The 25,592-nt window shown below is 37.3% G+C and overlaps 1 protein-coding gene across 2 annotated transcripts in view; it reads left to right on the top strand.

Annotated features, from left to right (window-relative positions):
* Nucleotides 1-25,592, top strand: part of PLPP1 (phospholipid phosphatase 1) — a 111,676-nt gene that overhangs the window by 33,045 nt on the left and 53,039 nt on the right. The window contains exon 2 of one of the 2 annotated variants that reach the window (XM_040262538.1): nucleotides 5,770-5,924. The exons of the other annotated variant lie outside the window; for it this stretch is intronic. Coding sequence (XP_040118472.1) covers nucleotides 5,770-5,924 — 155 coding nt within the window. The remainder of the gene's footprint in view (nucleotides 1-5,769; nucleotides 5,925-25,592) is intronic. 2 annotated transcript variants of the gene reach the window in all.

Genomic DNA, 25,592 nt, shown 5'->3' with positions numbered 1-25,592 from the left:
AGATAGGGGCATGTGTATATGTATTTAAGAGACAGAGACACACATCCATGTATGCATACTCAGAGACACAGTCCATAGTTCTGAAGGAAAAATCTCCTAAACATTTTTAGAACTGTTTCTTCTTCTATTCCCTTTGTTATTTCTTTATTTCAACCCTCAACATGTTATATACACTTGTATTTCTTGCCTCTGGACTTTCCTTCTATTCTAACTCCACACTTCTTTTTCCTTTATACAATTTTTCTGAGTCTTTTCCCCCACTAAAGCACAGACTGGGTTGTGTGTTTCCTGTCACCCACAGAATAAAGTCCAAACTTCTTAATACATAGTCTCAATATAGATTCTATGAATAGTCCTCTTATTAAAACCTCTCCCGAGTTATCTGCTTTTACTCTGTATTCCATGCTGAGACCCTAACTGGTCTTATCTTCTGCCTTTCGGTTCTGCTGCTGCTGCTGCTAGGTCACTTCAGTCATGTCCGACTCTGTGCGACCCCACAGACAGCAGCCCACCAGGCTCCGCTATCCCTGAGATTCTCCAGGCAATAACCCTGGAGTGGGTTGCCATTTCCTCCAATGCATGAAAGTGAAAAGTGAAAGTGAAGTTGCTCAGTCATGTCCGACCCTCAGCAACCCCATGGACTGCAGCCTTCCAGGCTCCTCCATCCATGGGATTTTCCAGGCAAGAGTACTGGAGTGGGGTGCCATTGCCTTCTCTGGCCTTTTGGTTCTAGATAGCTTCTTTTTCCTTGTGTGGATCTGCTCTCATCATTGTCTACCTAGTCCTCAGTACTTGGAGACTCACTTTGCCCTTTGACTTCTTGATGGGTTTGATGCGTGGGAAGCACTGGAAGAAGAGGGGGTTGTGTTGTTTCTCTAGGCATTCTCTTGCCAAATCCTATCATGTTGGCTCTCCCAGAGGTCATAGCTCTCCGAACCTTTTAGGCCTATGAGTGGTTGCCCCTTCAGGAGGTTGTATTAATACAATCTCATAACTTTACCCACACCCTCCATACCTTGTATATAGTCCCTTATTAAGCTCTTCTTAAGTTTCCCAGTTTACTGCTGGGATCCTGACTGCTACATTGTCACAGTCATCTAAGCTTCCTTCAGTTCTGTTTGCAGTTACAGCTGTGTTATTTTCCAGTAGCACTTCTCTTTATTAAAAATTTTTTGGTGAGGTCTTTTTCATTCCTTCCCTTTTTTAATTTTTGTTTTTATTTTTTTAACTGGATTAAAAATTTTTTTTTCTTCACTGCACATGGCATGTGGGACCTTATTAGTTCCCCAACCAGGGATCAAACCCACACCTCAAGTGTAGTCTTAATCACTGAACCATCAGAGAAATTCCTCCTTCCCTTTTTTAGTCTTTTTTTTCCTCCTTTCCTGGCACCATGACTGTCATGTAACAAGTTGAAATGTCTGAGTGAATAAAGTGAGATCTTCAAGAGGATGGACACTTGAATGTCCCTGTGGTATAGCATAATTTATTTAGATGTCTGAAACTGAGAAAATAGGTGAAGGTAGTGAGTACTGAAGTCAGTATAGTCACTTTAAGAACATCTAGATATATATTTCATTCTTTTCAAAAAGTAAACTTAGAACTTGTTTTTCTTTACCTTTGCTTCAACATATTAGAAATTAACTTTAATTCTCTTTAAAATGCATTTTAGATTTATTGCATTGGATTTTTTTGTAACAACCTGTCTTTAAGAAAATATGTACTGTATATAAAATGGGAGATATTTCAGTTATTACTTAATTGGGGGAGAATGTAGGTATTCCTTTATCTGTCTTCCTCAGTATAGCTTAGACGAGATGCACTAACAGCAGACATACAGTAGCTAACAAATGTGTTTATTAGCAGGATTGAGATTTTAAAGAGTGACTTCTCCTAAGAGAATTTTAATTAAGAAAAAAATATTCTAAAGTTATGATTAGGGTCAAAAAATGTTTCTATAGCCTTTATATATTAAAGGAGTATATCTCCTCTGAAAGAGTTTATTTTGAAAAGAATCTTCCTATAACACTAACTTTGATACAGAACTCTATTACTACCCTAAAAAATTACCATTGAAATTAATTTCTATATAGATAGAAATATTTCATTGCTTTTTAGAGTCGAGTACTCTAGGGGGATGGCTATCCTGTGTGTATGTGTGTCTTATTCTGCTTGGGCTGCCATAACAAAATACTGTAAGCTCAGTGGCTTAACAGAGACTTTTCTTCTTAGAGTTCTAAAGGCTGGGATCCTGAGATCAGGGTGCAAGGATGGTCAGGGCTCTCTCTTCCTGGCTTGTAGATGGCCACTTTCTTGTATCTTCACACGGCCTTTCTTTAGATTTGTACATGTGGAAAGAGATCTCTCTCTTCCTTTTTTTTTATAAAGCCACCAATCTTATTGGATTAGGACCCTACCTTTATAACCTTATTTAACTAAATTACCTCCTAAAAGTCCTATCTCCAATTACAGTAAAATTCGAGGTTAGAACTTCTACATAGGGATTTGGCAGGGGGCAGACACACTTCAGTCCATTGGAGTGTGCATGCATATGTGTGTTTATATATATAAATCATATGAGCAGTAGAGGAAATCATTGTGATATATTTAAACTTGAAAGAGAGTCATACTTAGACAATGACAACCCAATATTGAAACTCATTATTGAATGTTCTTCATAAAGATATTGTTGTGGTAATGGAGGTGGTGTAAGATACTCTCACAGAGTTAAATATGACAATCTTTTTCCTCAGACTTCATTGTCTTTAACTCAGTTCTCATCCTCGATGTCTTAGCTTTGAAATCCTACATTTACCTGGATATAGCCTTGATACCGGAGAAGGCAATGGCACCCCACTCCTGTACTCTTGCCTGGAAAATCCCATGGACAGAGGAAGCTGGTGGGCTGCAGTCCATGACACGACTGAGCGACTTCACTTTCACTTTTCACTTTCATGCATTGGAGAAGGAAATGGCAGCCAGTGTTCTTGCCTGGAGAATCCCAGGGATGGGGGAGCCTGGTGGGCTGCCGTCTATGAGGTCACACAGAGTTGGACACGACTGAAGTGACTTAGCAGCAGCAGACTTGATACTCTAAGCTACTTTCACTGGCTTTTGTATAACAACATTGTTTGACTTCTCTTTTCATGCTTGTGATTAAAGAATGGCCAACATATTCTGCTGAATGAGACAGACAACAGCCCCTGCCCTCTAGAGCGTGTAATCATCTTTTCTTCCTCTCTCTCCTGCAGTCTCTTTTCATGATTTCACTATGAATATTAGTCCCTACTGATTTTTTTTTTTTTAATCTCTGTTAGTCTTGACTTTAGGCTTTCTGAGAGCTGTTTCATTCTCCTGGCTTAAGTTACCACCTCTAATGCTAACAATTTGCAAATCTCTCTCTACTTCTGATCTTCATCCTGCATTATGTTCCTTTAGCCATTCAGTAAATTTTTATTAAAATCCATCTGTATGCCTGGTCAGGGGATACAAGAGTGATATAGTCTTTGCCCTCAAGTTGTTGACAGAATGCAAAAAGTAATTTAAAATACTGTGTAATGTATGTGTGTCCAAGGTGCCATGGGACAGATAAGTAGGGAGTGCCTGGCTTGGACTTGAAACAAGAGGACAGGTATCCCCACCAGAAGGCTGAACATATACATAGGTACCTAAAGTTTTGAAAACACAGTATGGTTCCTTCAACAAATGGTTCAGTTGATCAGAGCCTTAAGGGCTAGATGAGGCTGAGCATTTAAGAAGGTGCCTTTGTCACCTCAAAGGCAGTATTTTCAGTACTCAACTAATTTTCTTTCATCATAAACCAGCTCCCCATCCCAACTTCATATTTTTGTCAACGGGACCATCATTCTCCTTACTTCTGAAGCCTGAAGTATCATCTTCAGGTCTGCCTCAACAATTGTGATGAGTCCTCAAGTCAAGTCATTTTGATACTCAAAATACTCTTTCATGCATCTTTTTCTATTTTCACTGTCAACACACTGCTTATCATTTAATTAATAGATTATTTCAAAGCTGTATTAATGCTCCTTTTTCTAATTTTTTAAGTTAATTTTTAAAATCCCTTATTTTACCCTGTTACTAACCCTGTACAAAAGAGGACAGTGATATTTTATTTCCTACAGGACAAATCCTTTTTTAGGCTAGTATTTTAAAAACATGATTCTTTTTTTAAACCCCCAAATCTCAACCTGTCTTTCTCCCATGAAAAACCATACAGTTGCAGAATTATGAGTAATCTGCATAAACAAAGATTTTGTTTCATTAACATTGAGATTTTATTATGAACACAGCATATATTTTATATTGAACAGACTTTTTCAAAGGATAGTTCCCCTTCACTCAAGTCATCTTCCTTGTCAGAATTCTGTTAATTAGCCAATCACTGGCCTCCATGGAAGGCACTATATATACACTGACTCTAGGAACAGACAGCCTGTGCTGTAGTCTTGGTTCTGATACTTACTAGTTCCAGCAAGTTCCCCCATTTCTTAAAGCCTCATAATAATTTTATGTGAAAAAAGGGAGAAGTGAAATTATCTACTTCACAGGGTTGAGTAAGAATCAAGTTAATCTTTAGAGCCTAGTGCCTGGCATGTGTGAGCACGCAGTAGACATTTGCTATAAAATGTTATGTACCTTGAAAACTTCTTTCTGGTTCTCTGTGCTCTTGTTGGTGTGATGTCATGCTGCCCTTCCATCCCTCTACCACTAAGTGCTCTCCTTGAGTCCCTTCCTGTTGCCTGTGATTTATGTGCTGTTTTAAGTTCAACTTAGTTGCCTGTTCTTTAATAGTCTTTTCTGACTACTCCAGTTCACCTTGACCTCTGAATTCCTATAGGGCCTTTTATACCACTTTAGAAATTAAGTCTTTTTTTTAATGGTATTCCTTTTAAAATTTACATACAGTAAAATTTACTTTTTTGGGTACAGTTCTATGAGTTTTGACAAATGTTTAGAGTTGTGGAATTACCATCACAAGCAATAGATAGAAAATAGATAGAAAACAATTTAATCATCCCTCAAAAATCTGTCTTAGTGTTATTAGTTTCAAAACTATTTCCTGAGTATGCATTCTGTTTCCACATGTACAATTTAGGTTCTTGAACTGAGTCCCTGTTTTACACTATTGTCTCCTCTATTATGGCATAGCCTTGTATCAAGGGTATAGTAAATAGATGCTTAAATGTTTAAATTGTATAAAACAAAGCCTAAAAGTGTGATAAATTTAAACATGCTAAGAAGCTACTCACTTTATTCAACTTCTCTTTGGTCTTTCATTTTATTTGGGTGAAAAATTTCAAATGAACATTATTCCTATATAACTTGTTAAAGTGATTTTGGAGTCCTGACAGGGCTAATAAAAACCATCTTTAATTTGTTTTTGGAAAATAAAGGGTGTGTTTCTGTCCTTACAGTTTCTATTTTTTCTAACCCTGTTAGTTTAAATTTTAATATGAAACAAAATTTTGTATCTTTTCTCTCTTCCCTGGGGGTTTCTTTTATTGATTGTCCCTAAAATCAGAGGTCAACGCAAATAAGAGAATTTAAACTTGATACAGGTGAGGCTGATATGGACAAGCTAATGCTGCATGGTTGCCTCCTTCCTGAGTCTTCGATATAATGGAATAGTGATCCTTTTTCAGAAATGGCAAAATATAGTTAAAATTTGCATCCCATTCAGTAGACTTTACTTCCTAATGAAGTGAATTGAATTTAACCACGTGTATCTTTTTTTCCCTTCCCTAACAGCTTCCATGCCTATGGCTGTTCTAAATTTGGGCCAAATAGATCCATTTCAGAGAGGCTTTTTCTGTAAAGACAACAGCATCCAGTATCCGTACCATGACGGTACCATCACATCCACTGTCCTCAGCACAGTGGGACTTGGTTTACCCATTTTCTCTGTAAGTAAATTAATAAGTAGGTAGTGATGGGTTTGTTGTGCTGGAGACTGTATGAAGTGATCGAGTTGGGGTGGGGGTAAATCCATAGTATTGTCTTCGCCAGTGTTGACGTGGTGAGTGATTGCTTGAAGAATATACCCACTGCTTCAGTCCAGGGCAGTATTTCTCCAGTTAAAGAGAGATATTGCCCCAAACAACTCAATGCCATCATAAGGAATTATAGAATGATTATTTTAGAATGAAGAATTCATTTAAGTCATTTGAATCAACCCTTTTCAGTATACAAGTAAAGAAACTTAAACCCAGATACTTGCTCAAGCCCAGAAAGCTATTTTATGGCAGAGCTGAAACTAAGATTAAGTTTGTTTTATCATATTAAATGGAAATTGAGCCCATAAAAAAGGAGAGAGATTTATTTGTTAAATTTGAGAAAACAGCTCATCAGAAAGAATGTTAATACATGTGCAAAAGCAAGTCCTCAGAATATATCAAAACCATATCACTTTTTAAAATTGTACTATTTTTTAGAAAGGTCATCAGTTTGTAAGTTAATATTGGGTTTCATTATGTTAGACAACTGGAAACTTTCCTTCTAGGTTAAATTTCACAGACTAGCTTAAGATTGGCACTTGAGGTATTGTGCTTACTTTCTTTATCCTTGGCTCTGATTTTGGCACCTTACTGTATGTCTCTCTATGTGAGCTGGAGTTAGATGAGAAGAAGCAAAGCAAAGGTTTACCTCCTTGAGTGTCTTGAACCGTCCAGCAGACATCATGCCATACTTCTCTTTTGATCACTGTCTCTTGTCACTTGCCTTCCCCAGGTAGTTGCCTTAAATTTTTTTATTGTCTTAGCAGACTCTGAAGCCTTGTTTTTCCACAGTAGGACAGACTGGCTCCCCCCACACCCTATTTTCAAAGAAATATTTTCCTCTATTTTTGGTATTCTAATTGCTTTCAAATTAATTTTTAAAAATCACTTTACTCTCTTTATTAATGTCTGAGGGAAAAGACAATTCAGGGTAAGTTTGGGGGTTGACTTATTTTATAATCCTATATCTGTAAAATTTGAGATTTGGCAGTGTTTGGAAAGATGGAGATCATTTACTATAGATATTTGAATTTTTCTCAAGTTCTTTGTTTTTGGCATATAGTTTGAAAAATCATATTTCTTTAGGTGACTGTCCCAAAGGAGGTAGATTAGGCCCAAGTTTTACTTTTTTGAGTAGCTTCTTAGATGGCAAAAAAAAAAAAATTGCTGTGAAGAAGAAAGAATGGATGGGTTAATGTGTGTTTTTTTAAATAAACTGTAAAAATAATATATAAGTAAAGTGTTGTGTAAGGGCTTCCCTGGTGGCTCAGAAGGTAAAACGTCTGCCTGCAGTGCGGGAGACCCAGGTTTGATCTGGGTCAGGAGGATCCCCTGGAGAAGGAAATGGCAACAGCCCACTCCAGTACTCCTGCCTGGAAAATGCCATGGACGGAGGAGCCTGGTGGGCTACAGTCTATGGGGTCTCAAGGGGTCAGACACGACTGAGCGACTTCACTTTCTGTCTTTCTTTCTTTAAAGTGCTGTATATGGCAAAAGTGACCATAAGTGCCCTGTACTAGAGGAGGACAGCGGTGTTTTTTGGGTTTTATGGCATGGCAAGTCTCTTGTGCCACCTTTCCTGTACTAGTCCAAAATGCTGGTATCAAAAGGGCCTATTGCCCACACTTGAAGAGTTCAGCTCCTTTGTTTCCATGTTGACATAAGTGCTGTGCTGCCTTTTCCCAGTTTATTCCCAGTCAGCACAAGGCAGTAAGCTTTGCAAGGGTAGGAATGGTCTGTTTTGCTCCATTTGTATCCTTAGTGCCAGGCACATTGCTTAGTATGTAATTTATCTGTTTAATAAATACAGATAGAAATACTTAATTCCATTAAATGAGAAATGGAATAAGACTGTCAATTATGTTTAATAATAATTACTACCATGAAAATTCAGAGTAACTCTTTGGAAATACAGTGTGTCTTCAAGTCATGTCTTAGCATCAGATCCCTCATTAAAATAGCTTTTCAAAAGCTATTTTGAAAAGAATGGGATAGTATATACTGAATATGTAATCCTGATTAAAGATATCTTAAAATATGAGGGAATGTCTATTAGAATGAAAGAAATACGGTGTTAAGGAGCTTCATGTCTCAGGTTGAAAAACATTTTATTTCCTTGTTTATTTATTCCGATGTGGAACTGTATTTTTCCTACATTGTTATGAAAAGCTCTGCTTTAATCGGTTCATGTATTCCAGTACTCTTTCTGTATGTAATTGTCACAAAATGAAGTAGTATTAAGATGCATCCCTAAATAATTTGTTATAATCACAGACATTTTCTTTGTTTAAAACAACTTTGTATACTACCTTTGGAAGAGATAATGTGTAGATTTGATATATTAGGTATTTGTTGTATATCCATTTTACAGAACACTTAAAAATATTTTGATAAAATTTAGTATATTGGATGAACCTAAAAGAATGAGAAGTTATGTAAATATTGAGTATATACTGCCAATAATGAAAACTAAAGCTCAGTTAGTTTCACATTAGCCAAGCTTACCAAATTCCACTGCGTGCCCAAATGCTATGGCTTTTAAAAGGATTCATAGGGGCAAATATCTGCTCATGAAATTTTCTTTTTAAAAATAGTTTCTGGAAATGTTATGGAATACCTTTGCTAAGGTTAAATGGTCCAAGAACTGCTTCACTGAGTATAGCTTTATTAAATTAGTGGGCATTATCTTCTGACTTTTCTACTGCATGTATCTTGACAAATCTGCAGGATTTGAATAGATTAAACATTACTCATGGATAGGAATTCTGATTTTTGAGATCCTCTAAAATCTCTTTCTAGTGAATTATATGTGATAAGGAGATAATTGAAATGAAAATGTTCATTTTGTCTCCCACCAGGAATTAAGTCTTCTTCAGTTCAGTTCAGTTCAGTTCAGTCACTCAGTTGTGTCTAACTTTGTGACCCCATGAACCACAGCACGCCAGGCCTCCCTGTCCATCACCAACTCCCGGAGTCCACCCAAACCCTAAACTTGCAGTCAGAGTTACACCTCTACTATTACTACTTTTTAAAGCAGAATTGACATAATTTTTAAATTTGTTAAATATTGAACTGGCAAAATGACCAAATATATTTTTGATGGATGCAATGAGATTAACATATAGTTATGTTAAAACATACGAAAAGGTCAAATTTATCTTTTTCATAATTGCTTTTTATAGCATAGGCCAAATGTTTCTTTTAAAAAAAATAAACCTTTCATCTCTGAGTACATGAAAATACTAGTCTGATAATGTCTGTGTTTTTCTGTTGTGGACCAGCGAGTTTGAAAGTAGAGTATTCAGTATGACTTATTTTGGGCATGTCATCTGTCATACTTTAGGTAAAAGTGAAGCCATTTGTGTTAATATTTCATACATTAATTTTCCTCTTTCATAAATACTATTTTAAAAACTCTGGCTGGGGATGTTATAAACTCTACCTTTTTAGGTCCTAATGAATTGGTTGAACTGATGACATTTTCTTGAAAATTTTTTGTAATTAAAAGTGAATTTGTAGCTTGGATTTGTCAGTGAGTTTTTAGATAAAAGTATGGTCTATGAGAGAAATAATAAATTGTACTTAATTAAAATAAAATTTCTGCTCTTTATAAAGCTACACACTGGGAGAAAATGTTTTTAAAACATATATCTGATAACGGAACTCTTAAAGCACAACAGAAACAAACAATCCAGTCGAAATGTAGGGAAAAGATCTCAGTAGACACCTTAATGCAGAAGATATAGAAATGGCCAAGAAGCATATAAAAAATGCCCCATATCCTATTTATTTAAAGAGTGGTAAATTAAAACAACAGTGAGTTTCCTCTGCACATTTATTATAATGGCTAAAATCCAAAGCAGTGACAACACCAAATGCTGTGAGGATGTGGAGCAGCAGTTCTCAATCATTACTAAGGAACCTTCCCTGGTGGCTGTAGTCTTCCTATAGCAGTCAAGCTCCTGCATATTTACCCAAATAAGTTGAAAACTTATGTCTGTATAAAAGCCAGCACGTGATGATGTCTATAGTGGCTTTATTCTTAATTGCCAAAGCCTGAAAGCGACTGAGATGTCCTTTAATAGGTGAATGGATAAACTCTGGTACCTCCATACAATGGTATATTACTCAGTGCTAAAAAGAAATCAGCTGTCCAGCCATAAAAAGACATGGAAGAACCTTAAATACATATTGCTAAATGAAAGAAGCCAATCTGAAAAGGCTACCTAGTGTATAACAACCATATGACTTTCTGGTAAAGGCAAGACTATGGAGATAGTAAGATCAGTGGTTACTAGGAGTTGGTGGGAGGACAGAGGAAGAATGAACAGTTGGAGTACAGAGGATTTTTAGGGAAGGGAAACTGTTCCGTATATTGTAATGATGGATGCATTACATTACGTGTTTGTTATAACAAAAGCAGAGACATTACTTTGCCAACAAAGGTCCGTCTAGTCAAGGCTATGGTTTCTCCAGTGGTCGTGTATGGATGTGAAAGTTGGACTGTGAAAAAAGCTGAGCGCTGAAGAATTGATGCTTTTGAACTGTGGTGTTGGAGAAGACTCTTGAGAGTCCCTTGGACTGCAAGGAGATCCAACCAGTCCATTCTAAAGGAGATCAGTCCTGGGAGTTCTTTGGAAGGACTGATGCTGAAGCTGAAACTCCAGTACTTTGTCCACCTCATGCAAAGAGTTGAGAAAAGACTCTAATGCTGGGAGGGATTGGGGGCAGGAGGAGAAGGGGATGACAGAGGATGAGATGGCTGGATGCCATACTGACTCGATGGACATGGGTTTGAGTGAACTTCAGGAATTGGTGATGGACAGGGAGGCCTGGCGTGCTGCAATTAATGGGGTCGCAAAGAGTCGGACATGACTGAGTGACTGAACTGAACTGAACAGGACTGTACAATACAAAGAACAACCTTTAATTGTAAACTGTGCAGTTTAGTTTATGTATCAATATTGATTCATCATTTGTAACAAATACCATACCAATAAAAATTGTTTGTAATAGAGGACACTAAGGGTGGTAGTTGTAGAGAGGGAGTATATCTTTAACGTTCGGCTCAGTTTTTAAACCTAAAATTACTTTAAGAAATAAAGTATATTAATCTTAAAAATTTTGAAAAGAAAAAAAATTTGCTCACAATGTTTGGTGAAATGTCAGTGCTCTTTGTCTAAATAATATTAGTCCTCATAGAGAATAATTGATATATTGTTGCTAGGAATAAGATTACTTGATAAGATATAAAAAGTAAAATTTCAGGGCTTTGCTTCATATGTTTCACCTGTTAACTCATTTTATGAAAGTATTTGACAGTAGCTAGTGAAGACTTAAAATTTAGAAAACATGATAGTACTTATAAATTCAGTGTAAGTTTTCAGTTTTTATAATGAAAAAAGCAAACAGGCAACTGAAATCTTGTCACAGTCTTATAATTAAAAAAATATGTGTGGGATATCATTTAGTTCATTTTGTGTAAAGGACCATTACCATTTCAAGTTTTATCATGTAATAGACCTATATAATCCATTAACTTTTTTTGGCTCTCTGAAAAATAATAAATTGAATTCATAAGCATCTTTTAACAGTGAAGATTTTGTCTAAATACAGGTTCACCATCCGTTATCCAGAACTTTTTATAGTCAGAATTTTTTGAATTTTTGAAAGGTTATATGATTCACACACCTTATAAATGCCCTCGGCAGGGTTTAGGACAGTACCATGTATCAAAGATGTTAATTTTTAAATAGTGAAGTAAGACTAGTCAAAATAAGTGGGATAAATAAAGGCAGGACATTCATCTGTTCAGGTTAAGTTTTGCCATTAGGTAAGTTCAGGTTAGGTTTTGGTCCCAAAATGTCGTAAAAGAACTAGGGTTTTGAGAGCTTTGGGTTTTAAAATAAGGGATTGTGGGCCTTTTAATGAAAGCTGATTTAAAATTATTTATTTCTTAGTCCTATTATCTGGTTACTTTAAACAAATATTTGAAAATCCTAAAATTCAGTTTTTGTTGAGAAGCAGGTCTTATGGTTAAAAGTGTAGACTTAGAACTGTTTTTGTGAAACTAAACTCATTTGTGATTGGAGTGCAGGGTTAGTGATGTAAGCCATAAAAAATAAACATATCCAGTGCAGTACAGTGATTTTTTTTTTACTACCTTATTCAATAATTGTGGCATATGAACAAAAGTATTATGCTATAAAGAACATCTTGGTGTTCTCTTGTAGTTACTAAGAGCTTATATTGCTTATCTGACTTTCTGGAAAATAACTTAATATTCTGTTGTAGCCAAATTATTGTGGGCTCCATCTTTAAATAAGAATTTTATAAAGCTCTCCACCACTTTTGTCATTTATCTTTACGCTTCCACATTTAGAGTGAGAATGAGGTAACATTTTAAAAATGGTCATTTATTGTTTTATCATGAACCTGTGTTTCTAACATGACAAGAAACAAAATGCTATATACTCGCAGAAAGAAAATCTTTTGTGTTCTTACATCTGTTTTTGGACTCTGAATGGTTCAACGTGTGGGATTAAGGTAACCTACTTTCAGAAGGCAGTTCCCAGTTGCTGCCTCTCTGGCACCAGGGAAGGTAGCTGGTTGAGTGTTGTTAGTCGCTCAGTAGTGTCCAACTCTTTGCAACCCCATGGACTGTAGCCCTCCAGGCTCCTCTGTCCATGGAATTCTCCAGGCAGGAATACTGGAGTGAGTTGCCATTCCTTTCTCCAGGGGATCTTCCTGACCCAGGGGTTGAAACCCGGTCTCCTGTTTGTACACAGATTCTTTACCATCTGAGCTTCCAGTGAGCAGCAGTGAGGAATCTGTTTTAATCAGACTCTCTTGGCCCTCAAAGGCTCTCTTGGCTTAGAGAGCTGGACCAGTATGAGAGGCGATTTAGTTTGGGATCTTATTAAATCTAGGGGACTATAAGCAGAGGTCACTGGCAGGACATTAAGTGTGGGATCTAATGATTCACTGATTTTCTCAATAAAATATGTGGTATTTTTGAAGCACAGTTGCACCAATCATGTATTTAGTTAAATAAGCATATTTTCAATCAGATACATTCTTATACTTGAGTGTTAGTCTTCTGATATACCTAAAAGCATTCTCTTAGAAGCTAGCAACATTTGAGAGAAAAAATGAAATTTCTGTCAAATTAATTTCTCTGTAAGTTGGGGGAGTATGCCCTGGTATTATTTTAGCAGCAGATTTCCTGTTTTCAATCTGGAAAGTAACTGTTTTGTGGGACCCAGAAAGAAATCATTAGACAGGGAGATGGAAGGAGCAACTATGAAGGTACCTATAAAATTTTGCTTATTCTCTAAGATTATAATTGAGTACTCATTCATTTAGAATTTTTGCATATGTGGTAATGGAAGGCTGTGTTTGTTTTGTCATTTATTGAGTGTCTTTTGTGTCTGAAGTACTACTGTGTTATAGATTCTTTCCTTGTAACCACTCTCTGAGGTTGCTAGGTAATTCTTTTTTATAGTTACTAAGAGGCCAAGTTGGGATTTTAACTCCACCAAGTCTATTTACATTCTTTTTGACAGGCCCTCATTGTCTTCATTGTGGTGTGGGTCTGTTTTGCTGAAAGTAGGTACATCCAGTAAATTATTTTGTTTGGTTTTCTTTTCATTGTTGTAAGTTACAAATGAGTCAAATTCCCATTTGAATGCAGAGTTCCAAAGAATAGCAAGGAGAGATAAGAAAGCCTTTCTCAGTGATCAGTGCAAAGAAATAGAGGAAGATAATAGAATGGGAAAGACTAGAGATCTCTTTAAGAAAATTAAAGATACCAAGGGAACATTTCATGCAAAGGTGGGCACAATAAAGGACAGAAATGGTATGGACCTAACAGAAGCAGAAGATATTAAGAAGAGGTGGCAAGAATACACAGGACTATATTTAAAAAGATTCATGACCCAGATAACCACAATGGTGTGATCACTCACCCAGAGCCAGACATCCTGGAATGTGAAGTCAAGTGGGCCTTAGGAAGCATCACTATGAACAGAGCTAGTGGAGGTGATGGAATTCCGGTTGAGCTATTTCAAATCCTGAAAGATGATGCTGTGAAAGTGCTGCACTCCATATGCCAGCAAATTTGGAAAACTCAGCAGTGGCCACAGGACTAGAAAAGGTCAGTTTTCATTCCAATCCCAAAGAAAGGCAATGCCAAAGAATGCTCAGACTACCTCACAATTGCACTCATCTCACACGCTAGTAAAATAATGCTCAAAATTCTGCAAGCCAGGCTTCAACAGTATGTGAACTGTGAAGAGGATTTTAAGGCAGAGGAACCAGAAATCAAATTGCCAATATCCGTTGGATCATAGAAAAAGCAAGAGAGTTCCAGAAAAATGTCTATTTCTGCTTTATTGACTATGCCAAAACCTTTGACTGTGTGGATCACAATAAACTCTGGAAAATTCTTAAAGAGCTGGGAATACCAGACCACCTGACCTGCCTCCTGAGAAATCTGTATGGAGGTCAATTAGCAACAGTTAGAACTGGACATGGAACAACAGACTGGTTTCAAATTGGGAAGGGAGTACATCAAGGCTGTATTTTGTCACCCTGCTTATTTAACTTATATGCAGAGTACATCATGAGAAACGCTAGGCTGGAGGAAGCACAAGCTGGAATCAAGATTGCCAGAAGTATCAGTAACCTTAGATATGCAGATAATACCACCCTTATGGCAGAAAGTGAAGAACTAAAGACCCTCTTGATAAACGTGAAAGAGGAGAGTGAAAAAGTTGGCTTAAAGCTCAACATTCAGAAAACTAAGATCATGGTATCCAGTCCCATCACTTCATGGCAAATAGATGGGGAAACAATGGAAACAGTGAGAGACTTTATTTTCTTGGGCTCCAAAATTACTACAAATGGTGACTGCAGCCATGAAATTAAAAGATGTTTGTTCCTTGAAAGAAAAGCTTTGACCAACCTAGAGAGCATATTAAAAAGCAGAGACATTGCTTTGCCAACAAAGGTCCATCTAGTCAAAGGTATGGTTTTTCCAGTAGTCATGTACGTATGTGAGAGTTGGACTATACAGAAAGCTGAGAGCCAAAGAAAATTGATGCTTTGAACTGCGGTGTTGGAAGACTCTTGAGAGTCCTTGGACTGCAAGGAGATCCAACCAGTCAATGCTAAAGGAAATTCAGTTCAGTTCAGTCGCTCAGTCGTGTCCGACTCTTTGCGACCCCATGAATCACAGCACGCCAGGCCTCCCTGTCCATCACCAACTCCTGGAGTTCACTCAGAGTGCGTCCATCAAGTCAGTGATGCCATCCAGCCATCTCATCCTTGGTCGTCCCCTTCTCCTCCTGCCCCCAATCCCTCCCAGCATCAAAGTCTTCTCCAATGAGTCAACTCTTCGCATGAGGTGGCCAAAGTACTGGAGTTTCAGCTTTAGCATCATTCCTTCCAAAGAAATCCCAGGGTTGATCTCCTTCAGAATGGACTGGTTGGATCTTCTTGCAATCCAAGGGACTCTCAAGAGTCTTCTCCAACACCACAGTTCTAGTTAGTCCTAAATATTCATTGGAAGGATTGATGCTGAAGCTGAAACTCCAATACTTTGGCCACCTGATGTGAAGAACTGACTCATTGGAAAAGACCCTGATGCTGGGAAAGATTGAAGGCAGGAGGAGAAGGGGACGATAGAGGATGAGATAGTTGGATGACATCACTGAATCCATGGACATGAGTTTGCATAGGCTCTGGGAGTTGATGATAGACAGGGAGGTCTGGTGTGCTGCCGTCCATGGGGTCACAAAGAGTTGGACACAACTGAGCAACTGAACTGATGAATGAGTCTAGGTGGTAAAGATTAGAGAAGAGTGGTAGGAAACTTGGGTTTGTGGTAGCAGCCACCAAAGCATGTAGTGAAACTTATCTGCCTAGGTTGACTTTACCACTAGAAGAATTTCTGAATCATGATTTACAGTCTTGGAGTGAAAATTTTAATTTGAATCTTGTTTCTTAGCTGCACTCCTGAAATTCATTGTAACCTTTTGCAAGTCACTTAATCTGTTCATATGTATTTCTCTAACTATAAAAAGAGTGCTTTTTGGTTTATCGAAAAGTGTTGAAAAGAGAGTTTGTTTCATTGATGCAAACTCCTAACCTATTTCAATGTCTGTTCTTGTTCCTAAGAATAGAGTTCATTGATATAACTCCTAGGATAGTAGCCACCTTGGTATTGTATTTTGGAGAAAAACACTACAAATTATCTATCATTTGTTCAGGAGTGAAGTGCTTTACTTGTCTTTCTTTCCCTGACTTTTTCTCATTGTCTATCTTTACTACTCATTTTGGGCTTTAATATACTTTTTTGTGGACCTTAAAGGAACTCTAGAAAATGTGTGGTTTTTATTGTACTTGATATAATCAGTAGCTTCCTTGGGAATTTTTCAAGAATAAACTGATCTTCCCCCTCCAATTTAATAAGAAATTTTCAGTTCCCATAATTTTCCTACCTCTAAGATCCTATCCTTTGTTTGCCTCAGCTATTTACCTTTCATGTCATATCTGTGTCTAATTAATTAAATCCCTCCATAATTTGAATTTTAAACATTCTACTCTATTATCACCACCTTTATGGAAATAGTTCCTGTCAGTCACCAGTAATTTTCAAGTTGATAAATCCAGTGGACTTCAATCTTATTTCATCTATAAGTACCATTTACAAAACATTTAGAAATGTTTTACTTTGAAAAAAATTATAGACTCATATAGAAGTTGAAAAAATAGCTCAGAGAGTTCCCATGTAACCTTCACCCAGCTCCCCCTAAGGATAACATCTTATATAACTATGGTTAAATTATCATTACTATAACCAAAATACAGGCCATATTCAGATATCACCAGTTTTTACATGCATTCTTTTTGTGTATGTGTATAGTTCTATGAAGTTTATCACTTGTATAGATTCGTGTAACAATTGCCACTGTCAAGGTTCAGAATTGTTCATCACCTCATAAAGACTCCCTGCTGCTGTCTCTCTCTAGTCACATCTTCCCCCAGTCCCTAAACCTTGGCAATCGCTCACCTATTCTCTGTCACTCTAATTTTATCAACTATGTTATATAAATGGATTCATTCAGTATTTATCCTTTCTAAGTTGGCTTTTGTCCCCCTCAGAGTTATACCTTTGAGATATATCCAAGTTGTTGAGTGCATTGGTGGTGTGTTCGATTTTTTTTTTTTTTTTCAGCTGTTGAGTAGTATTCTGATATATGGATGTACCACAGTTTATTTATCTACTTGGCTGTTAAGGAACATCTTTTGGTTATTTCCAGTTTTTAACTATTATAGGTAAAACTGTGAATATGTGCCTACAGGCTTTTGGGTGAACACAAGTTTTTGTTTTTCCAGGGTAGATACCCAGTAATGGGATTTCTAGGCTTTTGGGTAAATGTATGTTCAAATTTATAAGAAACTGCCAAAATTTTTCCAGAGTGGTGTACCATTTATCATTCTCACCAGCGGTGTATCGTGTTCTGCATCTTCACCAATAACTACTATTGTCAGTGTTTTTTAATTTTCACTATTCTAATAACTGTGTGTTGACCTTATATCCTATGATCTTGCTATATACACTTATTAGTTCAAGGCATTTTGGGGATAGATTACTTGGGAGTTTCTATACTCTCATGGTTTTAATTTTTCTTTAGTGGCTGCTTTTTCTCATTTTGCTTTGCAAGTTCCTTCTCTTCCTGACCTTGTAATTTTGGAGTGATGTGGGTATCAGTCCTTGGGTCCTCTTTTCTCCTCTGTACTCGTTCCTTTATAATCTCATTCAGTTTCATGGCTCTCATAGCACCTCTGTGTTAAATTTATGGCTTCAGTCTGGACCTTCCCCCACAATGGACCTTACATCCAGCTGCCTCCCTGACATCTCTACTAATAGGCACCTCAAACTTGATGTATACAACTATGAACTCTTGGCTTTATTCTTTGCTCCCCCTCTTCAATCTCTAGTCCTCCTCATCTCAGTTAATCCAGCTTTAAACTCTTGGTCTCCAAAATGGAGTATCTTCATCATTATTGACTCATTTCTTGTACTTATATTCAACCCATCCATCAGCAAATACAGCTGACGCTACTTTCAAAATAAATCCAGATTTGACCATGGTAAGACCTGTACCATTACCTATAAGTCCCTCCCCAACTCAAGCCTATATCTTGAACAGAGTAGTAGGAACTCAGTTAATTGTTAAATAATTGAATTGAATTATTGCTTCTTTATTAGAGAAATCTCTTTGAGATCTTATTTTCTCTAGTTGAATTACAATGTCCCTTAATGTTGACAAAAATAACAGTTATTTTTACATCTTAAATTTCCTACATTCTTAAGACTTTGGTTATTGATTGAGTTCCTTAACATTTTGGTCTGTATATTGAATTGTGGTCAAATGTAGTTAATATTTGGAGAAGGAAATGGCAACCCGCTCTAGTACTCTTGCCTGGAAAATCTGATGGACAGAGGAGCCTGGTAGGCTACAGTCTGTGGGGTCGCAAAGAGTCGGACACGACTGTTAATATTAAACTGTTTCAGAGTTTTTCCTTTCAGATATGGTGATGTGTGCTTGTGTGCTAAGTTGCTTCAGTCACGTCTGACTCTTTGCGACCCCGTAGACTGTAGCCCGCCAGGCACCTCTGTCCATGGGATTCTCCATGCAAGAATACTGGAGTGGGTTGCCATGACCTCCTCCAGGGGATCTTTCCCACCCAGGAATCGAACCTGGGTCTCCTGCATTTCCTGCATTGCCAGGCGATTCTTTGCCACTAGTGCCACTTGGGAAACCCAAGATATGGTGACAGAATTTACAAATAGAAAAAATGTTCTGGCTTCAGTTTATTTTAGTTATATATTTGTTAAGCAGGTTGAAAATAATTATTTTTCTGTTTTAAAAACCCTGCCTCTAGTACTTTTATGAGTGTATTTCATTAACATTAATCTTTACTAGAGGCAGGTGGCTCAGAGGTTAAAACGTCTTTTTGGAATGCAGGAGAGCCGGGTTCGATCACTGGGTCGGGAAGATCCCCTGGAGAAGGAAATGGCAACCCACTCCAGTACTGTTGCCAGGAGAATCCCATGGAGGGAGGAGCCTGGTAGGCTACAGTCCATGGGGTCACAAAGAGTCGGGCACGACTTCATTTTCACTTTCACTGTATACACAGTAATGCTGTTAATTGTTTACAACAAAAATGCGTTCGTGCTGTGTGATAAAGGAATGCAGTAGTCCAAATTTTCTTTCTTTTAACACTTATCTCAATTTTCCCTTTATGGCTCTTGTTTGTTTGGTGTAGTTCAGTAATTATTTTTGTTTCCAGTCCATTCCTTCTGTTTCCTGAACTGCATTTTATCACGTACCCCCATGTACCCTATGGACTTCAATTAATTCATGAGTGAATTGCATGAATTGAAGTGCGGAATAACTTCACAGGTAGTAACAGGCAGAGTAACTCTTCACAGGCAGAGTAACTTCACAGATTTTCTTGAATAGTCACCACAATTTCATTCTTTTAAATATAAGCAGAAGAAAAAAGTAAGCCATTGGCATATTCTTTTTACTGTCTTATTAAATACGATTATTTTTTAGGTAGCCTCTAGTATCTTTTGACAACTTGCGTTTTCAAATTGACTTTTTTTCTACTTGGAATTTTCCCCATTGGTAAATAAACAAATGACCTAATAGAGAAGGTAGACTAAATGCACACCCCACCCCCCTCACATACTTACTTAGCCTAGGGGAACAGTCAGATGGCAAAGAATCATAGACACATTATCCTACTGTTTGACTTGTACCTGTGGATTCTTTTAGTTTTTGGTCTCTATCTACATCCTTCCCTTGTTCATGCATTAGGAAAAGAATATGATCTGCCATATAGTTCACAAATGGCCATCGTCCATTGTGGTCTGTTTGAGGTCGTTTGGCCTCCCAGTAGGGTGTTTCCATCTTCCCAGGCTGCTGAGGAGTGATACCAGACTTTGCAGCAAATCTGGAGGTGCCTAACATCTTTGTGTCAGGATTTCTCAGGCTGTTGCCTACTGCTGTTAGCTCTGAGGCAGTGGAGCCCTCAAATATTTGATATTTGCTATTAATGACTCTGAAGCTGCATGCCACTCTCTCCTGGGCAACTGATAGGTTTTATGTATACATAATGGAATACTGTTCTGCAATAAAAAGGAACAAAATGCCAATTTATGCTATACCATGGATGAAACTTAAAAATATTTCTGGAGGCATTTGTGTAGTTTTCAGTGGAAGAGTTCCCTTCACATGTAAAAAAAGTTTTTAACCATAGTTTCTCAGTTTTGCTGGACACTCTGTCCCCCGTCTTTCTAACATAGTTGTTAGCATTTATATTATGGTTTAAAGATCCTGATTATTTGTGCAAGAGGAAGTTGAAGAAGATGTTGTGTGACCGTGATCTTATGTTGTCTTTTCCTGTCTCTGGTAAAAGGATGGAGAAGTAAGTGTTCTTGTGGTATTTAGTTTGAGTAAAAAATGAGTTACATATCACCACCTCTCTTTTGAACTATTACAGATATTCACTTATAGAAGGTGGAAGGCTATATTTCTTTGTGGGCGAGTGTGAGTTTACTGTGAATAGAATCTAATTCTTAAATGGGCTAATATGATTAGCCACTTAGGCATATTAAAAAGCTGAATGTAGGAATGTAAAGTGGTACAGCAGTTTGGCAAATTCTTAAAAAGTTAGACATAAACTTACCACATGACCCAGGCATTCCACTCCTGGGAGTCTACTCATTTGAAATGAAAATAATGTCCACACAAAGACGTGTACATGAATGTTTTTAGAGATACTAGTCATAATAGACAAAAACTGAAAACAACCCAAATATCCATTAACTGGTGACTGGGTAAACCAAATGTATCGTATACATATAATACCATACTGTTGGGCAGTAAAGAGAAACAAAATGCATGTTACAACATGGATGAACCTCAAAAATAAAGATCAAGGGCAGAATGAGAAAGGGGCGACAGAGGATGAGATGGTTGGAGGGCATCACCAACTGAATGGACATGAGTTTGAGCACACTTTGGGAGATAGTGAAGGACAGGGAAGTTTGGCGTGCTGCAGTCCATGGGGTTGCAAAGAGTTGGACATGACTTAGCAACTGAACAGTAACAACAACAAATGATATAAACTCCTAGCAAAATACCACACATTGTATGATTACATTTTTATGAAATGTTCAGAAAAGACAAATCTGTGTAGGTACAGAAAACAGATGAGTGGTTGCCTGGGGTTGGTGGTGGGAACAAGGGTTGAATGCAGATAGGCTCATGGAAATTTTTGGGGTAATGGAAATGTTCTAAAACTGAATTGTGCTGATGGTTGCACAACTCTATACATTTACCAACATCATTGAATTATGTATTTAGAGTGGATGAATTTTTTGGTATGTAAGTTGTACCTCAATTGTTTTAAAAAGGAAATGAAAATGAATTTTATAAACTAAAATATTAAGAGAAACATTATTTGACAAATGCAGTCATTTGACAAATGAAAAGGGATTGTTTTAGAAATGTAATCTTTCAGGTAAAAGGAAAAGGGTATTTGATTTGAAGAGGTAAAAGAGTAAATGCAACCCTCCATTTTTGCCCTAAAATCTACAGTAAATGTCAAAGATAGCATCAGATATCTTTAAATTTTTGCATTGGTCTACACATTTGTGTACTGTGGCTGGTAGAATAAATTGGTGGTTAAAATAACCTTTCTGAATAGCTAATCAAGGACCTTAATGTTTATATCATTTGGCCTATAATCTCACATGAAAATGTATTCTAAGGAAATAATTAGAAATGCAAAAAAGGATTGGTTTTTAGAAATGTTATGATAGCTTTATATAGGGCAATCAAACAATAACCTACATCTGTCAAAGTAGGGGGAATGGTTATAATTGTTTTAGTTAGGCTCTGTTGGTTGCAAGGAGCAGATCCTTTTATGACCAGCTTAAGAAAAATTGACTTTTGTTGAAAGCATACAAGCTGCTTTAACAACCCCCAAATAGCAAGATCAGTGCAGCCCTTTGGTAGTGGGGAACCAAAGTTGCTTTCACCTTTCTCAGTCTCCAGTCAGACTAGGCACTTCAGTTTTCTTTGGAGACCTGCTTTGTCTCAATCTCTTCTGCAGCCAGTCTTTCTTGTGCATGGACCAGTGCTGTTTGACAGCTCTGAGTCAGTCTTTGTTCCAGTTCCAGATTTTCCAGAGCAGGACTCTCGACTAGCTCATCATTTTCAGCCCTAAGTGGGTCAGTGAACAACTGGTGATTTAGTTTTCCTCTGCATCTTTCTTGGTGAGGGAGGGGGTGTTCTGCATTCCTGTTTAGTTATTTAGTGAAAATGAAACTATGCAAAACCTAACAAGCTTTTTTTTTTTCTCTTTACTGCAGCTGTTTATTTTTTTATTATTTACTTTATTTTACTTTACAATACTGTATTAGTTTTGCCATACATCAACATGAATCCTCCACGGGTGTACATGAGTTCCCAATCCTGAACCCCCCTCCCACCTCCCTCCCCATACCATCTCTCTGGGTCATCCCAGTGCACCAGCCCCAAGCATCCTGTATCCTGCATTGAACCTAGACTGGCAATTCGTTTCTTACATGATATTATACATGTTTCAATGCCATTCTCCCAAATCATCCCACCCTCCCCGTCTCCCAAGAGTCCCAAAGTCTGTTCTATACATCTGTGTCTCTTTTGCTGTCTCACATACAGGGTTATCGTTACCATCTTTCTAAATTCCATATATATGCATTAGTATACTGTATTGGTGTTTTTCTTTCTGGCTTACTTCACTCTGTATAATTGGCTCCAGTTTCATCCACCTCATTAGAACTGATTCAAATGTATTCTTTTTAATGGCTGAGTAATACTCCATTGTGTATAGGTACCACAGCTTTCTTATCCATTCATCTGCTGATGGACATCTAGGTTGCTTCCATGTCCTGGCTATTATAAACAGCGCGGCGATGAACGTTGGGGTACATGTGTCTCTTTCAGTTCTGGTTTCCTCAGGGTGTATGCCCAGCAGTGGGATTGCTGGGTCATAAGGCAGTTCTATTTCCAGTGTTTTAAGGAATCTCCACACTGTTCTCCATAGTGGCTGTACTAGTTTGCATTCCCACCAACAGTGGGTTCCCTTTTCTCCACACCCTCTCTAGCATTTATTGCTTGTAGACTTTTGGATCGTAGCCATTCTGACTGGTGTGAAATGGTACCTCATTGTGGTCTTGATTTGCATTTCTCTGATAATGAGTGATGTTGAGCATCTTTTCATGTGTTTGTTAGCCATCTGTATGTCTTCTTTGGAGAAATGTCTATTTAGTTCTTTGGCCCGTTTTTTTGATTGGGTCGTTTATTTTTCTGGAATTGAGCTGCATGAGTTGCTTGTATATTTTTGAGATTAGTTGTTTGTCAGTTGCTTCATTTGCTATTATTTTCTCCCATTCTGAAGGCTGTCTTTTCACCTTGCTTATAGTTTCCTTTGTTGTGCAGAAGCTTTTAATTTTAATTAGATCCCATTTGTTTATTTTTGCTTTTATTTCCAGTATTCTGGGAGGTGGGTCATAGAGGATCCTGCTGTGATTTATGTTGGAGAGTGTTTTGCCTATGTTCTCCTCTAGGAGTTTTATAGTTTCTAGTCTTTTTGTTTTTAAAACTTTATTTTGCTTTACAATACTGTATTGGTTTTGCAGTTTCTAGTCTTATGTTTAGATTTAATCTTAGGTTTTGTCATATCTGGGCTTCTCTGGTGGCTTGGTGGTAAAGAATCCGCCTGCCAGTGCAGGAGACGCAGGTTTGAGCTCTGTGTCTGTTATTTCCTGGAGAAGGAAATAACAACCCACTCCAGTATTCTTGCCTAGGAAATCCCACAGACAGAGAAGCCTAGTGGACTATGGTCCATGGAATCACAAAAGTCAGACATAATGACTAGACAACAAGTGACTTTGTAATACATCTCATGGCTTTATATGAGAGATTGCAAATATTAGTATTAATTTAAAATATTTCTGAGGGCTTCTGTAATATAGTCTCTTCACTTAAACTCTCAGAAGGATAGTGTGCATTCGTGGTAGATTCATGCTCTTTTTCAAAATTATTCCTTGTTAAAACCTCTGTGATCTGGTTTCCATCCCTTCTTCCTTATTGAAACCACTTTTACTAAGTTTGGCAGTTGAAAGCCCATTGGACACTGTGGACCAATCACCACCTCCTGAAATGCTGTCTTTGGACTTGGCCTCAATGATACTGCTTTCTCCTGACTTTGCCTCCCAGCCCACCAAGTCTGCTGCCTCAGTGGATCCTCTTGCTGTGCTCATCCCTTTAATATTGCTATTGCCTCGTGCCTCACTTTTCAGTTCTTTTTATTTCATGTCCATCTTGCACAGTTTCTCTTACTTCTTTGGCTTCAGCGATACTTTGTATTCCCAAATCTCTGTCTCTATACCAGATGCCTTCTATTGAGATTCTGACTCTGATAACCAGCATCTTTTTGAATATGACCACTTAGAGCCTCACCAGTTCTTGTTCTCTTTGAAACTTCATAGCTCTTTGCATCTGTTTATTCTCTGCTGAAATTATGTACTGTGCCTTATTCAATTTTGTATTCCTTGTATCCTCTCACAGAATTCCTTGCACTAGAGATTCACTTAATATTTGCCCACTTGAATATTCCTGTTTTTAAAAATGGACTAACTATACTTGTTTGTGATTTTGTTTCCCACAATTTTTTTCTAAATCTAAGAATAATTTCTTTTGTGGTCCAAGGGAAAAAAACAATGTTAATGGATATGATTAAGAACATATTTCAATATAGTTGGGTCTATTAATACACATTTTTCTTCAAAATAAGGATATAAAGCCTACTGAGTTTTGGACATTAATCATGTGGATTTAATTTCTTTACTGCATATCATTTCTTCCTCTAAAAGAAATGCTAATTGAACGTTCAACCAATTCAGAAATATGCATTGTAGACATTGCAAGTTTCCATTATTATGTGTAAGTTAAATGAATTATAGAAGTGGTGGTTCTTTGTAAATATGAAATAAATTTGCTTATTGAGCCAAGAGTATGGTTATTGGTTGAAGGATGAGCATTTAATTATTACAGCTGGCAGCAATTAAAATTACAGATCTGAGTATTAACCTCCACGGTGTGTACTGCTAAGTGCAAAAGTTTATGCTGCAAACTGTGGTATTTGTATTAAAGACTTGGGAATTTTACCCCTTCCTCTGCATGCAGACTATTTGGTAAATCTGAGTATAATCTGAATTCAGATATGATAAGTAGTATAAGGGATGGTTAACAAAGTCAGCTCTAGTTTAATTTTTTTTTAATGTTGCATTTACTAGAAATATAGCTTTGGGAACCTTGTGAGCATCTTTTAAAAAAATTCTATTGATATATTTTATTTTGGGCTGCACTGTGTCTTCATTGCTTTTGCATTGGCTTTTTCTAGTTGAGGCGAGTGGGGGCTGTTCTTCCTTGTGGCCTTTCCTTGTGG

This window comes from Oryx dammah, unplaced genomic scaffold (genome assembly GCF_014754425.2).
Source record: "Oryx dammah isolate SB20612 unplaced genomic scaffold, SCBI_Odam_1.1 HiC_scaffold_20, whole genome shotgun sequence".
NCBI classification, from domain to species: Eukaryota; Metazoa; Chordata; class Mammalia; order Artiodactyla; family Bovidae; genus Oryx; species Oryx dammah.
This window is presented reverse-complemented; position numbering and strand designations above follow the sequence as displayed.